General features: G+C 51.3%; 1 protein-coding gene across 6 annotated transcripts in view; it reads left to right on the plus strand.

The window, feature by feature from the left end:
* pcdh7b (protocadherin 7b) overlaps positions 1–17211 on the plus strand; it is a 92309-nt gene that overhangs the window by 42100 nt on the left and 32998 nt on the right. For 2 of the 6 annotated variants that reach the window (XM_040181302.2, XM_040181299.2), the window contains one exon: positions 1669–1888. The exons of 2 other annotated variants lie outside the window; for them this stretch is intronic. In XM_040181302.2, coding sequence (XP_040037236.2) covers positions 1669–1888 — 220 coding nt within the window. The remainder of the gene's footprint in view (positions 1–1668; positions 1889–17211) is intronic. 2 more of the 6 variants (XM_040181303.2, XM_040181300.2) reach the window with 1 other exon arrangement.

Raw genomic sequence — 17211 nt, forward strand, 5'->3', positions numbered from 1 at the left:
TTTGTTGAGTGTTGATTGTAATTACATGGAAACATGATTTATTGCCAAGATTGCCGGGCTGGCCAGCCAGCCGGAGACAAGAACGGTTGTGCTATATACTTATATAAAGAAACCTAAATGTACGAATACGTGCAAACATTCACAGAGGCACACTGAGCTAAAGGAGGCCCTTTTGTTTTTCACGGCGGCTTGTGGCAAATTTCATTATCAAACAGACAATCTTTCACGGTTTGTGCCTGGCAGAAATTCAGAGGTGCTTCAGTAAGTGTCTCTGGATGACAAAATAACAAAGAGGCTCGCCCTCCGTCAGTGACACGCATACGCTCGCAGAGATTGCCCCTTATATCCGCGTGCGCGTGAAAGCTGTCACTTCATTTGTCACTCATTTTCCAAAGATAGACATACGTTCGCGCATCTCAAATATCCGCCGGCTCGACAAGAGCTTGATGTGATGTTTTGGCATCCGGCGCTAAGATAAGAATGATCAAAAGCGGGAAGTAGATGTACAAAATAAAGACGGCGTTGCCAACCGCTGATGGCGGATTTCATTTCATCAGGTGAAACAATCTGGGGGGGGGGGGGGGAGTGGAAGGAGATGGAGGGAGGAAGAGCAGACGTTTGAGTAATGGCCCTCTGTCCTGTTTTATATTCTCGCAATGGACCAGAGAGAGACGGGGGGGGGGGGGGGGGGGGGGCGTTGGCAGGCAGGGGCGGGTGGTGAAGTCCGGCGAGGGGCTGGAGGAGGAGAATCAGCTCGGACTGTGTTTGTGACTAATTAATGAACGGCGTCGGCCATTTGTCACGCCATTCGTGTTCCGCTAACGACCGCGGCCGGGTCGGTCGTTCCCAGTCTCGTGCCCGCTCTCCCTCTTTCATCCCCCTCTATGCGCCGTTACATCTTTACAGCGACTGAGACGCGTAGAGGGGGAGGTAAACAAACCGCCTGAGACGGTGAGCAAGAGGCTTCCACTTTAACGACGTGCTCCGCTGCTGCTGAACTCGGGCCACTGTTCAATAATGAGCAAGCTACGCTCATCGCCAGCAGGAACCCGCAGCTCATCCAGCACTGGTAGGACACCCCCCCCCCCCCCCCGCCGGACTGGACGCTCGTCCGCCTTCTTCATCTTTTTAGCGGGCAAAATAAACATTGTTCCTTCCTTCACTGTATTTAACTTGGAGGTTCAGCGAGTCGCTGAGTTGTTTTGGTTCCCTGAGCATCAAGCGGGCTTTTGAAAGGCTTCCTTTGTAAAGCCTTCCGCGGCCTCTCTGTTACAATGTCTTGCCATTGATAGTTTAAAGGGTGTGAGAAAGGCATGAACTGGTTTGTTTGCAAGGCATGAAAAAAAGTCTTTGTCTGCTTTTGTGATCCGGCAGATTCGGCAGTTGGTCTTATATTTAGGAGTCAGGCAAGGACGTCAAAGCAAGCTTGGAGATTCACCCTGTCTTTAGCCAGTACCCTTCCACGACTCCTCCACACACCTCCAATTAAAGCATAACCCTTACCCTTGTCCCCCTTTTTCCCCCCTTACTTACTCCTCTACAACCCTGACCCCAAATTTCTTTAAGAAAGACGTTGGATCCAACTCCCTCGCCGTCCTCAAACAAATCAAAGCAAAGCAAAGCAGTCCCTTTTATAGTGACCCCCGGCCGTTTGGTTCTCTCTTGTAGCCGTTTCGCCGAGTGACCTTCTCGGTGGTGAGCCAGCCCCAGGACCCTCACCAGCAGGGATCGCTGCAGAGCTGCTACGACAGCGGCCTGGACGAGTCGGAGACGCCCAGCAGCAAGAGTTCGTCGGGCCCCCGGCTGGGCGCCCTTCCCCTGCCCGAGGACAGCTACGAGAGGACAACGCCGGATGGCAGTGTCGGTGAGGCAGAGCACATGGAAAATGGTAGGGGCAAACACTAAAGGAGATTAAGAAAGCGTTAAGATACAGGACAACATACACATACTGCGTAGGGCCTCCACGCACAGCAGCACGCCCGGAGGTAGACAGTCTCAGAAACATACAAAAACACGTGAGGTTCTGGCCTTTTTTCATTTATTCTTTATTACCAACTAGAACATTTCGCTCAGTTTTGAGTGTTGGGATTTCTGGATAGTTCCGTAGAGGATCAGGTGCCATGTCGTGCCACAGAAGCCGTTGCAACCTTTCCTCCAAGCAAAAGACCTTCCACGAATTTACATCATGTGAAGACGGGGGTTTTCGGGATTTATGATAAAACCTATGCTTCTGTTTCAGAAGACAGGAGGCTTATTCAATCAAAGGCGCTACACGAGGGAATACATGCAGCAGACATACTCCTTTAGATCAACACCTTCCAGGCCGTCTTACTCCTTTCAGCCCTTCTCTTTGCAATTCTCGCCGAATGTAGTCCGTCATCTGGATTTCAACCCCGACTGGGGATAGATTTGGTTCGAGATCGCTTACAGACGAAGTAAAGGAGGCGTAGCCGTGGGGGGTTAATACCCCACTTGAATTGTTTTGAAGCCGTAACACGTTTGATTTGCAATGAGTGGTGCTGCCTTATGTAGGTCTCTCTTTTTTTGGGGGGGGTGGAGCACATGTTCAGGAGATTGTAATGTGAGTGAGTGGGAGCAGTGGAAAAAAATAAAAATAAAGGAGAGTCAGTCCCTGACTACAGTGCTCCATAACGTCCTCACAGCCACCCTGAACTAGTTTTCTACCAAGACCAACATATGTGTGTGTGTGTGTGTGTGTGTGTGTGTGTGTGTGTGTGTGCGTGTGCAGTGAGAGCTGGGGGTAATGGTCCCATTCATAGTGTAGGAGTCTGGGGCAATGCTTAACAAGGAGGAGCTGTCTTGAGAGCGCTAAGCCTAAGTGCAGAGGCTTCCCCACTGCAGCTTAGGATAACGATATTCAAATGGCGTACACTCTCTTCTTTTTTAGATGGATTTATTCTAGAGATGATGTCTTAACTTATCCCAGATCAGTTCAGTCAATGTGGCGTTCCACTGTATCCATCGGGTAGAGCCGGGACAACCTTTAGAGAGGGTTAAATGTCTAGTTATGGGTTTGCAGTGACGCCTAAGATAGCAGATAGGAAGTAAGGCACAGATGCACATCAAACGGGGCAGTTACCAAGGTGCCCATGGGGCCCCTTCTAAAGTTTTCGCCTCAGTGCAGATTAAAAAGGATTTAAACCACTTTAATATGAGCCGATAGGGCTACCTTGAGGATACTTAAAATCTCCCTTTTCAGACAATAGGCGTCCATTCAGTGGCCAAATTAGACCCAATAAAAAGACTCTTTTCAATTTGGTCTCCGTTTAAAAGTAATATGAGTGGTATGAGCCAAGAGCACAAATCCGAGTTGGATGAGAACTGCGGTCAGCCTGTCGATCAAATCCACCTTGGGATAAGCTTCAATTTGTGGAGGAATGTGATCATTGGATAACCCCAAATAAGACCATGTATCTTAAAGATATAAGCCAATGTGAGATTTCTTTGCATTCAGCTTATCGACCGAACATATTTCATCCCCATCACTTTTGGCTTCAACTCAATGCACGTGTGTTGTCAATTCTTATTATTCCATCGCAAGGCAGACTGGAGCTTTAGCGGAGATTTGTTTGAGGAACAGAATCAAGGTCAATTCATGAATCAGTCTCCATCCAAGTGAAACTATCTTCAGTGGGATCAGTTTCACTGTGTGTTTGTGAGAGTGTGTGTGTGTGTGTGGAAATACACAACGTCCATTTGGCCGCGTTTTGTTCCACTTGTTGTTCCCAATCTCAACGTGACCGCTCGCATCGCTTGCGGCGGATGGGCTCCTCCGGTTTGCATCAGTAGCCCGGCCCTGGGAGGGAAACAGGTTGGCCTCGTTGGTTTCGGGGGGGGGGGGGGGGGGACTCTAATTGGTCTTGATCCCGTCATTCAACCCGGGGAAGAGGCAGCTTTATGCTTCCTGTTCAAGTGTCCTCGAGGACCACCCTGAGACCCTCACTTAAGTTAGGTCACTGTGGCAATCGAGCTAAATACCTAAGTGTAAAGTGAATGCAATCATCTAAGGTTAGGGCAAACCTTGGCAAAGTGCTTCACCCTCTTGAGGGACGCTAACTACGGTCATTAGCGCCCCCCCCCTCGCAGCGTAGCCAGAAGACAAGCACACACACACACACACACACACACAAGACAACAACAGTGCTACTTTATATGAGACCTTTAGCCCTTTAGGAAATGAGGGAAAACAAGAGTTAGCAGATGGCTCCGCCGTGCCCCCCCAGCGTTGGTGTGAGCGTCATTAGCGACAGGTAATCGTAGGCATTTATGTGCGTAATGCAGCGGAAAGTCTCGACGAGTCGGTTTTTATTCTTCCATTTTTCTCCCGCGGAGGAGCAGATTAAGCAGGTAGAGACGAGGGGAGGAGGGCAGGTTTTGGAGTTTGGATTTCCGTTCCCATGAGTCATCATGAGTCATCATGCGTCATCATGCGTGATGTCCCTGCGCTTCGGTACTTGGTCTCCACCACTTTCTTCCGATTCCGCGTCTTTAACGGCGCCCAAAACGCTGCAGCTGCTCGTCAATGCACGAGTGCACGCACACCAACGGCGACAAGCGCACAACCGCAGGCATCCGTTCTAACACGAACCCGGACAGACACACACACACACACACAGTCTTTACAGTCTCTGACCTCACGCTCTTCATCCCCACTTCCTTTTTCCAACACGCACAGATGTGTGAAGGGGCCGTGTTTTCTTTTCCTCCTCCCCTTCATCAAGGTCAGGTTTTGAACTCAAAGTGTTTCGTATTGGTTGACATCTTTCCACGGGGGGGGGGTGGAGACAGTCAAAAGCTGCAACCGAACGGCGCACAAAGAATGAAACAAAGAGCAAAACACATTCTTTTAGCGTGAATCCTGAGCGGCCTGCGTCTCCCAGCTGTGGCGTTTGGTGCATTTTCAGGAAAGTCTTGATCTTTTTGTTGCACAGCTGGGCCACTCACTTATTCATTAGCTGGTGCTCATCAGATATTCATAAACGCTGAGTGTTTGGAGTCAAACACCCGATTAGGCCGTTGCGCATGTGAAAGAGCCCCTCCAGATGCACGCCGTTATCGCTGGGTCAAAGACTCGCGCTCCATTATTGATCTGCACGTCGCCAGGGGCGGGGCGGTGGATTTTTTTTTTTTTTTTTTTTTTTTACCGTGTTAGTTCGACCTCAGCTCAAAATAGCACCCTTCCACGGTGCCCTTTCATCCCGAGTCAGGTGTCTGAGGTGTGCAAAGTGTTTTCCTATGAAACCTCTGTGCAAATGTGCACAGCTGCGGGCGCTGAAGATGTAATAATTGTTCAGAACATCAGCGCGGCTTTACGGGCCGGCTCCGCTTGTTGCATTGGGTCACGTTACAAAGGGTTCAGGAGATACTATGAATACTGTTTCATCCACCGCAGGAATCAATATGTGGAGCCTTTTTGAGATCGAAAATAAATAAATGTACGTATTAGTTTGTACATTTTGCTTTAACCTTAAGGTGCTGCTTGGCCCGCGGCTATTTCTATACGCAAAGTATCCCAGGGAAAACTTTCCTCAACAGAACTTTATTAATACCGCAGGGGCTTTTGGTGTCCCGTGACGCTCACCAAGAGGTCATACAGTTTACCCAACTTTTTATCTACCGCTCCATCGCCGAGCGCATCTCGCAGAGGCCCGCCGCCTGTTCTCGTTTACGCCGGCGGCTGAGACGGATGAATGGGGCAAATTTATTGTAGCCTCTGAGAGAGTAATAGCACGTCCTACTGGCTGCTAACGTTAGCATGCCTCCCACGTTTCTGTGCTTTGGCTGGCAGACAACCAGCACACACACACACACACACACACACACACACACACACACACACACACACGCACACACACACACACACACACACACACAGCTCTATCTCTATCCTGTCTCTCCCGCAGAGAAATCTTGGGCTACCACCGTCGGATTACAAACATCATCATTTAGTGTCGGCTGGCCGGCCCACCGGAGTGCGGGACGGCCGAGCGGCGACATCACAGCGGCCCGTCAGCGAGCTACAGGCCGCTGTGTACCGACGCCGGCTGAGCCTGTGCTCACACAGACAGGCACACTTTTACACAGAGGGACGGAAACACATGCTCAGGCACAACACAATTCACACACACGCACACACACACACACACCTCATTCAGCACTGCATCGTTTTCCAGCTCTGAAGCACCTCTCTGGATCACTCCATTGTTGTTGTTTGTGTCTATTTCCAAAGATCTGCCTGCTGGAATGCTGCTTAGCTCGGTTAATAATGTGCGTGTGTGTGTGTGTGTGTGTGTGTGTGTGTGTGTGTGTGTGTGTGTGTGTGTGTCTGGTTGGGCCAGATGGCAAAGCAAATTTGTTTAATTAAAACCATTCATATTTGAAGAGCGGAGCTGCAGCAGCACTGGTCTTAGGTCTGATTTCCCAAAACTTGATGGAGGGATGGTGGAACGAGCGTGTGTGTTAGTGTGTTGTGTGTGTGTGTCGCCTGCCCGTCAGCGCCCTGTGCAACGCGGTGTAGTGAAAAAATCTCCCAGCGGAAGGCCTCCACGCTATGTCCCCCCCCCCCCCACCCGAATGCCCTCCCCAAGGTCGCACTCGCATGTGTGCGCCAGCTTAAAAAAACACTCCAACATTAATTAGGAAATTAAAATCGGGGCGGAAACGAGAGAAATAATAATGAGCTACAGTCAGGTGCACTTGGCGGTGGCGTTCGTACCGACTGTTTGCCTTGCAGTCCTCCGACGCGTGCCTCTCATTCACTTCCATCTGTTCCCTTTACCCCACGCCCCCTTTCACTTCCCCCCCCCCCCCCGCGATATCCTCAGGCAAGCCGACAGCACGGGAGATAGAAAGAACAAGAGGACCTGGCGAGATGCCGTGAGAGGAAAAGCAGTGAGGAGGGGAGACGGGGGAGACGGGGGGGGGGGGGGGAGCACGGCATCGTTGAGTAAACGAGTAACACATTGCTCAGGAGCCCAGAGATGGATCGAACGGTGGAGAGTTGGAGAGAGACCAGCAGGTAGAGAGGAAGTGATTTTAAACAAAAACAAGGTTTGGGGGGAGTGAAACGCAGAAAGGGGGAGGGGTTGCCAGCGGGGAGTGGCGCTTGACGGGGAGATGATTGATCACAGCTCAGCCAGAGCCGGCAAGGTATTCACATCCCCCCCCCCCCCCCCCTCCCCGCCCCCCAGTGTCACATCCGGGGTCCCGTCTTCCTCTCCGTCTCTCCGCGTGGGCGCGTGTGGACGGCGAAGCCCAACCCAGGAGCACGCCCACTCCCGCACCACCCAGGACCAAATGCACGCTCTCTTTTTTTTGGTGAATCGGACATCAAATATTAGGCTTTTTATTCAACGTGTGATGCCGCAAGAGGAAGCCGCTCCTTCGTCGGAGATTTTTTAAAGAGAAAGCCGTTCTAAACGGCATCGACGGAGGGAAAAGCGCCGCCACTCACATATGGACTGTGAGTACGGATCGCGAGCCTCTCACACAGACGCAGGCCGCACGTTTAAAAAGGTGGTATTGTCAAGTACTCGCCATTCTGTGAGCCAGACCCACGATGGATGAGTCAACATATTTGGGAGTGGGAGGGGCCAAAGAGCAGGATGGGTTGCTGTGAGACTGCAGAGACATGACCGTGTTTTCAATGAGGGGCCCTACGGTCGTGCGCGCCGCCGAGCACGCGCCGTGCCTTTTTTTTGGGGCGCAACGAGGCGGCGAGCTGGCAATTTGGCTGCTCTCCAAATGGCATTTGTTACGTTCGGAATAAAAATCACTTCCTCCGGCAGCGGTGCGCTTTGAATGCACCTTTCTTTTTCCTTTTTTTCCATCCACCTTGTCCCGCCCCACGCATCCACACACCTCTACATCATCACGTTTGGTGGGGCGGTCGTTAATGGAGACAATTAAACACCCCCGTGGCACTCAGCCAGCGCCTCCCGCCCCCTTTTGCCCCGCCGCCCCCTTTTTTCCTCCAAGGCACTGTGTCTTCTTGCTTGTTCCCGCCCCTCCCTCTGCCTCCCACCTCTTCCGACACCTCCCCCCCAAACCCCCCCCCACCCCGGCCTTCCTCTCTCTAACTTTCCTCCCCTCTGTCCAAACGACCGGTTAGGATTTAGAGCATGACCGGCATGCGCCAGCGAGGTGAGCAGGTGGCGCCGAAAGAACATCCGGCGTGCAGCGCCGGGACACGGAGGGTGCCATGTCTGTCCCGGCGTGACGTCTGTAGCGCGCGGGAGGGAGGGAGGGAGGGAGCTACAGTTGCGAGCACTGCCTCACGATCTCACTCGCCGCCCGCTAACGTTTATTTAATAGGAATTTCTGATCAGCGAACGCGTGCCGCGCCTCCGAAGAAGTGTACATATGGATGCGCATATGCGACAGCGTACCGGCTTCACACCAGCACCAACGCTGAGAAAAGAATGACGGCCATTTTTTTCTTTTTCTTTTTTTTCGCACTTAAGGGGATTTGTGTTGCGAAGGCACAGACAAAAACAGAATTCAGCAAAACACGTTCAGGTGTTCACACATTCTGCAGGGCCGGCACCCGAGCCGGTGCCGCTCATGCATTCATTCATGCGTTTGCCAAACATACGATACTTTTTGTGCCAAGGCAAGACTCTCACCACTCGTATCGCACAATTGAGGCGCATACACATGCACATTAACTCTGCTGGAACACTTTCGTCCCGCTCGACACATTCTTTCCGCCCGTCTGAAGGGAGAAAAAAACATAGCCGGCAAATTTAATTTTGCACGCACAGATTGGGAAAGCGCCTTTGTTTGGTCCCTGGACTTTACGAGAAAAAACACTAAAAGGTGAATGCGTTTTTTTGTTGTTGCAGAAAACCAACTGGAACCAGATGCATGCAACCTGCTTCCAGAAATCGGGGAAAATATATCGTTGTGTATCTGCGTAGTGTGTCGTTTTCAAATACAACCAGCAGCTGACACTTGACCTTTTAAGGTAGCAAATGCAAATTGTGTAAATGTTTTGGTTTCTGCCCGTGCATGAGCTGACCCGTACAAGCCCTTCATCCGTTTATCTACCACACGGCCCTCCAGCAGCTTAACCCATCCGATACCTCGCATTGTGCCTCGTCTGACGCCCACAACTTTATCCCCAACACACGTCTGGACATGTGAAACAACAACGCAAAACACCTACAAACTTTTTTGTTGTTGTATTTGTCGCTTTCTTTTTCCCGCCACCCCGCCTGGTTACACCCACGTGAGCCTATTTGGAGAACAGCTTGCTGTGCCACATCTCCGGCAAGGGTGGCTGCGAACTGGCGTTCCTTCTGGGAAGGGATTTTGTCAGGGAACTCTTCTCTCTGCCAGCAGCGTCGGCTGCCTCCGCTAATTGATACCAATTAGGTTGTATCGTTTTCCGAGTTTGACATCGTGTTTGTCTTTAATCAGAGTGGTTTTGATGACTCGGAAGACACAGCTAAACGCGGAGGAACTGTCAAAACGCCGCCGAACAAACGCGCGCTTCCCTTGCTGCGGGCGGAAGTGGGAGAGCGAATGGCGGTTTTTCTGCGGGGAGGGGACCGTTCCGGGTGGGTTTTCTCGAGGCTCCGTGCGGTTTCCGGATTGCTTAAGAATACACAGTGAAACATTCCTGCGCGGCAGATGCGTGAGACGACAGGGTCACAGACGCCGTCCACGCTGTTGGCTTGTGTAGCAACGCTGGTAATAGCATTTGTTACCGTAACACTTGCGTGTCATTAATTATTTACACCCCAGTGTGACATACTGAGATCTCTTTAGTAGTGTGAAGAATGTGGGTCAAGAAACCGGTAATCGCTCAGTTGCAAGTGCTACATATAGCACATATGGGAACAATTGGATTCCGTAGAAAACCTTTGAGTTTTACAACATGAATTAAGTGTTTTTTAGTCCTGTGAAGGGTTAAAGCGCCTTCCCAGAAAGTGGTGTGGATCAATACTGAGTGTGTTCCAGCATGCATGGATAATATTGCCGGGTGTGTATGCACATGCGTGTTGGGCTCCAAGCGGAGATGCATCACACTCTCAGCGGAGCAACAAGACTACCCGGTCGGCGGCCCACCACAGCTTATTTTTACTCCCCTCCGTCGCCTCCTCTGCTCGTGCCCCCTTTACTCCCTCGCCTTTTAAAAATAGATGAAAGCATGCAACAATGTAAGAAGGGGGCCATCCTCACTCTCGCCCATTCCTCTCTTGGAGAACTAATGTGTCTCATGTGGAGGAAGGGTTTGGGGGGGGGGGGTAAGATGAAAAGCCAACACAGCCCCACAGAAGGTTGCTCACCAGCCGCCCTCCGGCGGAGCCGCGTTAAGAGGTGGGACACACGGCGACCCCTGACACCCGAGGTGGGTTTCATAAGATCCCCAGAACATACCTTTCCCCAGACGAAGAAAGCTTTGACACACACGGGCACAAAAAAAAAAAAGTCTTTATACAGCTGTATGCATGCTTGCACACAATCCACCTGGAGGGACAATATCCCCCTGAGTCCAGCTCAGGAATTTCATTATTGCGTCTGTCCTTATTTCCTTTCAGCAGGGTTTTTTTTTTTTTTCCCTCGGCACCGCGCTCACAGACACAATTACTCGGGGTTATATATGCATTAGAGAAAAAAAAAAAGAGAAGGAAGAAAAGAATACTCAAATTATTAATTTTTTTTCTAAACAACCGGTTTCTGGTTCCCTCTGAAATGCAAAGAGAACGTTTTGTCTGAGGCGGCGACTTCTTGCGAGCGACTCTTCACAAAGGCTCGTCATTTCAGTCCATCGGACCGGTTTCCCTGGAAACTGCCGGTTGAAAATGCGCACATAATGGTCAGCATTAGCCGCGTGCATTTTTCATGAAGGCCCAGAGTTGAAGACAAACATTTGCATTCGTGGTGTGTGTGTGTGTGTGTGTGTGTGTGTGCGCTTCTCGCCCTTTGCGTTTGTAGGGTTTCGCCGTCTGTTTGAAGCTCACAATATGAACAGATGATACACATACATCGCCCACAGAGCCACACGCCATCTATTTCTTATTCATAAATACTTTGCTCCAACGTGCTTCCTAACTATTTCGGACTTTCTCCCGTCTTGCAAGGATTTGACGTTGAAATGACAACGGGAAAAGCGTTGCCGCCAACCCCCCCATGACCCCGGGTCTCTTTCCCTCCCTGTGTTTTTTTTTGTCATTTTCGAGGCACCTGGACGCGAAGGCTAAGAAGTGCGCATCCAAACAAACAAAGCGAATTTTTTTTCTTCTTCTACGCTCAATGTTACGTAACGAGGAGCAGAAAGTCAGTGCCGCCAGCTTCCTTCGTGAGCCGCTCAGCGCGTCGGCCGCCCTTTCAAGCCCGTGAAAGGGCGGCAATCACCTCACAAAGCCGCAGCTCGTCCATGCCGGCGGCTGCGGCGCCCCCCCCCGAAGCGCAACTTCCTGTGAGGGACGAGGGACGGCCAAAGTGGCGTGTCGAAAAACAGCCTCCTCCGAAAGAAAAGGGGCCAAAACACGCAATCAGCGGGATGTAACGCGACACCGGAAACGAACAATGGCTGCTAATGTGGTCGGCTTTCGGTGAGGGATGGCCAGGTTGGTTTTGTTTTTCTTCTCCCCCCGGAGGCAAAAAAAAAAAAAGATTAACCCTTTGAACAAATGCTACAAGGGCACACCTGTTTCTGTGCAATTGTCTCACAGCGCGCGAGTGTTTGCCAGTTTCCTGCCCTTTTGTTTGCCGTCCCGCCCGCAGACTAATGGCTGCCTCCGAGGCTAAAACAATAGCATTTATCTTGTCAGTAGCAAAAGGTAACCCCCGGGCAACCACTTTAGCACAGCTCGCGGGATTGGTCACGGGAAGCGTCTCCACGGGGGCCACACGTGATTAGTTTCAAAGAGAGGAAAGACTAACCAATGGACAATGAGCAAAACGAAAAGTTCTCTTCTTTGAAAATCCTTTTTTTCACTCTGCACATTGTTTCTACATCAAGCGACCTTTCAACTTGCATCGGGCACGAGGCAGCAATGGCAAGCGGTGGGACGCCGACACGAAAAGACGCCCCCTGCACGCGCCCCCCTCCCCGCCACCGACGGCCTGACAAGACGGAGCGTCCTAATCCCCGTGATGTGTCTGCGGGACCGCTGACAATGCCCGCCAACACAAACGCACACCCGTCCGCCGGCACACGCACAGGAAACACATGTGTAAAAGCCCCCCCCCCCGTTTAACAATCGCTCTTTGAAATCAGCGTTTGTAAAACCTCCGCAAAACGCCGCAGCGCCCGCAACTCGCCGCCGGTGAATGGGTTTGTTTAATTGTCGGAGGGACGCGGCGGTGAAGAGGCTTACCTCTGGCAGACCGAGCGCTCGTGTACACGGAAAAGAAGGAATCTTTTGTGCTCGCTGTAGGTGTAAGTGAAAACGTCACGGGAAATAAAGGAGAGGGGGGGAGAGCTTTGCTGTTTGGACAGTTTACAAATCCGCACCGGAGCGCCCGTTCAGCTCCTGCAAACAACGTACGTACGACTCGGGTATTTAAAATGTCCTGGAAGTGACAGATTGGGTTCACGCGCTGTGCTGGGGAACCAGTCACGGTCATTATCCAGTCATGATGAACTCGTTCTCAAACTACGCTTTTGGTGGTCGTCTCATATCAGATCACACGTGGACACGCACATTTTATCTGACCTACTACACAGCAACTTTTTAGAGAAACGCAACTCTGCGCGCGACGAAGACATGAAACTGGCGGTAATGTTCCCCAAAGGAATAGACATCGGCAATGCCGCAAATCGAGAGACGCCGGGTTTTGAGGTACCTTTAAATAAAGGAAATCTGCATTTGAAGCAGAGGAAATTCTCTGAAATCTTATTCCTGCTGCATCAATTTCCCACCATCCATTGTGGATCCCGGAGGAAATGTGTGCCGTGCTCAATAATTGTAATACCTTTTAGAGCAAACAAGAAGCCAACACTCGAGACCTTTGATGGGAATCTGAAGGTTAGGGAATTGACTCCATGAGTCTGGTGTTTAACGACGGGGAAAAGCCCTCACGTTGTGAATCTAAAGTCAGACCAGCATTAAACACTTTAATCCCCGAGCAGACGGCGCGAGGACACGCATCCACTCACACGCACACACATAAACACACACACCAGCACCCTTCACAAAACTCCTCAAATCACCATTCAAATCGCTCATCTTTATTATAAATATAAAAGCGGCGGCACTTCCCAAGCAGCTCAAGGGGCTTCGAGCGAAGTTTAATCTTAATCAAAAGCAACCGCAGATTATAAACAGCTGGAACAGATGGTTTTGGGGGTGAAAATGGCTCTTAGCGGACATCTTTGTGATTGTTTGCTCTTTTCTCCCTCCCTCCTCTGTGTTATTATTATTATTATTATTACTACCAGTGCTTTTGCTGATTTCATTTTGGTCTTAAAGGCATTATCTGGGCTTAAGACTCGCTGACCCGTTCCAAAAAGGCTCCTGTCAGGACCTTTCATTAGCGCCAAAGTCTTAATCCACCTCGATACACACATGCGGTAATCCCCCCCTGTCCTCTTAAAAAAGACCCTGGCTGTCGACGCCCATGTTCTTAGGCTCAACTCGGCGCTGGGACAAAGCAATTTGTTTCCAAAGCATCAGAGGGGGCGGCAAAGGGAGGGACGGGGGGGCTGTAGGGTGCAGGTGGAAGTAGCACACAGTAGCATGAACAGATTCCTCTCATTCTGGTGGTTTTCAGAAGCTTTGGTAAGACGCCTGCAAAACCAGAGAGTTGATCCCTCTGGGGGGGCCGAGGTGATGAGTGAGGCGGTGAAAGCGTTGTGTTCCGTTCACGGTGTTACGCAGTGCCGAGCAGACCTCGTCCCTTTTCTCGTGATTAATTTCTTTTTTCTTGTGTGCGCGTGCGCGAATCTTCACAAGCAGGCCCGAGATTGATTCGGTTTAATCTGAAGTGCCGATGATGTGAATAGGGCGAAATATAATGAGAAACAAAGAATGCACAGTTAAGATCCAGAGAGCACTTCCCCTGATGAAATGCATCGTCTGACACATTTCCATACACACGCACACCCACACACACACACCCCGAACAAAGCCTTATTCTCATGAGCCGCCGGAGATAAAGTATTAAAGAAATCAATTTCTAAAGTGTGTGTCTGATGTGTCGTGTTTGTGAAACTAATTCACCAGAGAACACCCATTAACATCGGATTCCGTCGAAAAAGAAATCGTCCGGCGCCGAAAAATACAGGCCAGAAAGTACAAGCGCTCCATCCATGGCGAGCAGGATGTGACTCGTGGTGAAAACAAGGACACACACACACGAACGCGTTGCCCTGCAGCAGGAATGATACACAACGAGTTGCTTCAAATCACGCAAATGTTCCCAACACCCTCAGTGACACCCGGCCTTTGGATTTTGCAGCGTGATGCGCGCGTGCGTGTGTGTGTGTGTGTGTGTGTGTGTGTGTGTTTATGCATATGGAGGCAGTAAAGGTCCACTGGACAGGCAGAGGGCTGTGAAGAAATTGCACCGTATTTCCGCTCAAGTCCCCTCCCGATATTGAGAAGCGATGTTTCCACAGCTGCCTCACTGTCACGTTCCACCCGTTTCACACTCTGTGTCTTTGCATACCGTCTCTTCCTGTTTTGACCCGCGGTGAGCAGCAGAAATGAAAAGCAATAAAAAAAAAGGGTGCCGGCTGTTTTAGGCGCGGAGAGACGGGGAGGAGAGAGGCTCCTCATTTAGCCCCACCTACCCGCCAAACCGTGATCATCTGAATATCCATCAGCTCGCCACCTGCCAGAGTCATGTAATCGTTCCTTTTTTTTTTTTTCTCTCTCTGTTTGGGCTTATTAAATTAAAAAATATGACTCTCACCACTTGGCCGCAGCACGTGCAACATGGACGCAGCCCCGTCTGTATCCAATTAGGAGTCGCCGCGTCGGCAGGAAGTGTGTTTGTGTGCATGTGGGAGGGAGGGGGGTGGGGGGGGTAGACAGCCGCTACTGCAGCTAATAATAGACTAATAACTGTGACGATGTCTGCCGACAGCGCTGCTTCGACGTGTTCTGCAGTGTAGCAAAGTCACCGGTTATTATTTTCCCCGTGCGTTTGGTCGCGCGCGCGTGTGCGTGTGCGTGAACAGGACGACGCGCGTCACTCACTGGTATGTAGAAGCAGAGCAAGCCACATAAAAGTAGGTAATAAAGGAATAACGCAGCGTGTCAGACACTTTTAGACGCCTGCCTTGGCTTAGTCCCTCCGCTATTACCCGGAAACTGCAGAGCCAGCGCTCATTATTATTTTGTTGATCAAGCCGTTTCTGGTGATGAAATTCCGTCCCGCGTCACATCGCTCCAGGAGGGAAACGGTACTGAAAAACAAACCTTTCGTGCAGGCTGCAGAACCGCCCTTTCCATCTCCACCCGTGGCCACTTATTCGTCTCTCCGGTTTTGGAAACACCGGCAGAACGCAGAGGCTTTGGGGTTTGGCTTCTTATGTTGCACCGCGGACGATAGGCGGATAAGCATTGATAAACAACCTCTGGGGCTGTTGGGGGGGGCAGATACTGGTGCTGCGCGTGGCTCGACCTGACGTCGCTTCAGCCCGACTAAATATAGACGAACCAATTCTGCAGCGAGAAAGAAGCTGCTAATGACGGATTTCCCGGCTCTAAATGTTTGCGAGCGAGTTAATTGCGCCTGTGAGGACGGAGGCGGATTCTCCGGGCGAGGCACCTGCGAGCGCAAGCAGCCGCAAATGACAATCGCGAGGAGTAGCGGCAGCTGGACAGGCCTTCTCCAACAACAGCCGCTGAGGTCTGAGAGCAGAGATGAGCGGATGTGGGTGCGCACAACGGAGACGGGTGGGGGAGAGGGACAAGAAGCACCCTTTTTTTTCTCACTGCGATTCTCAGGTTTTCAGCGCAAATCACATGGCGTGACATGAGCGGCAGGACGCAAAGTCGCTCGGTGAATGCCGCGAGGATGTCGGCCATCTTTGAACAAGACTGTGACTTTTGCTGCCAAACTGTGCCCTTTGGTATTCACCTCGCACAAGGTCACTGGATGGACACAGAAGTGTCAGAGCTATGGGAAGAGGCATGACGGCAGATGTTTAACATCTTGGCATCGGCCCTCGTTGTCAATTTACATTGAAAGGCCGCACGAGCATGAGCTTTCAAAATTAACCAACCTTTTTTTTTTTTTTACTTTGGATTCACAGACGTATGCGTGCACTTTACTTTTTCGCTGGAAGCATTCACCTTTCAGAGCGGAGGGAAGATCCGGTCAGCTGTAAACTGCTGTGATTGGTCTCCAATTACTGCAAAGAAAACGTAAAAAAGGAAAATGCCCTGCGCCCTTTAAAAAAAAATGTGGGCATGGCCGGTGAAAAGACGCATTAAATAAACTCGAGGGGAAGAAATTCCAGTGGATTAGAAGGTAGACGTCGACTATAATTTCGCCGCTGAAGCAGGAGTGACCTCGCGGAGGCCGGCAGTGTGTGCATTGCTGACGGGGGGATGATACACCGGCTGTGGCAAGTGCTGTCTGACAGTAAATGCCTCCCCCCCCCCCCCCCCCCCCCCGTCTCCCCTCCATGTTTACGGTCGTAAATGGATTATGGTCCGTGGGCAGCTAACCTGCACACACGTCTGCTCCCGGGTTTTTCGGCTGCTGTGTGCGCCCCTGTGATGGGAAAGAGAGCCCGATACCAGCAACCGGCGTGGCGTCCGGTTGGGAGCGTGACGCTAATCACGTTAGCATCGATCACGGGAGCGCCCCGGCTTTGACCCTTTGGCCGCGTCGCGTCGGCCTCTGGACTTAAGAGCGAGGTAGCCCAGCCACACCTGTTATCGAGCCCTAAGAGGCGCAAGGCTAACGGCGTGAGTGCATTAAAGAAGCGCTAATATGTCGGTGGGGGCGGGGGGGGGGAGCTATCACTCTCCAGGCCGCTCGCGTGAGTTTTACTGCCGTTGTGACCGAGAGCTTACATGTTTTATCCCTCGTGTCAGCGTGTGATGGCGCGCGGACCGCCCCCCCCCCCCCCCCCCCCCCCCCTTGTAATACGCTGATATGCATTAGAATTAAGCTCATGCCTTCTGAAATGAAAACACCGGAATTAGCCGTCAAAATGAGAGCCGAGCTGAAGAGCGCTGAAGAATGGAGGAGGGTGGGAGGGTCGGCGGGGGGGGGGGG

The sequence above is a fragment of the Gasterosteus aculeatus genome, chromosome 7, assembly GCF_964276395.1.
Source record: "Gasterosteus aculeatus chromosome 7, fGasAcu3.hap1.1, whole genome shotgun sequence".
NCBI lineage: Eukaryota > Metazoa > Chordata > Actinopteri > Perciformes > Gasterosteidae > Gasterosteus > Gasterosteus aculeatus.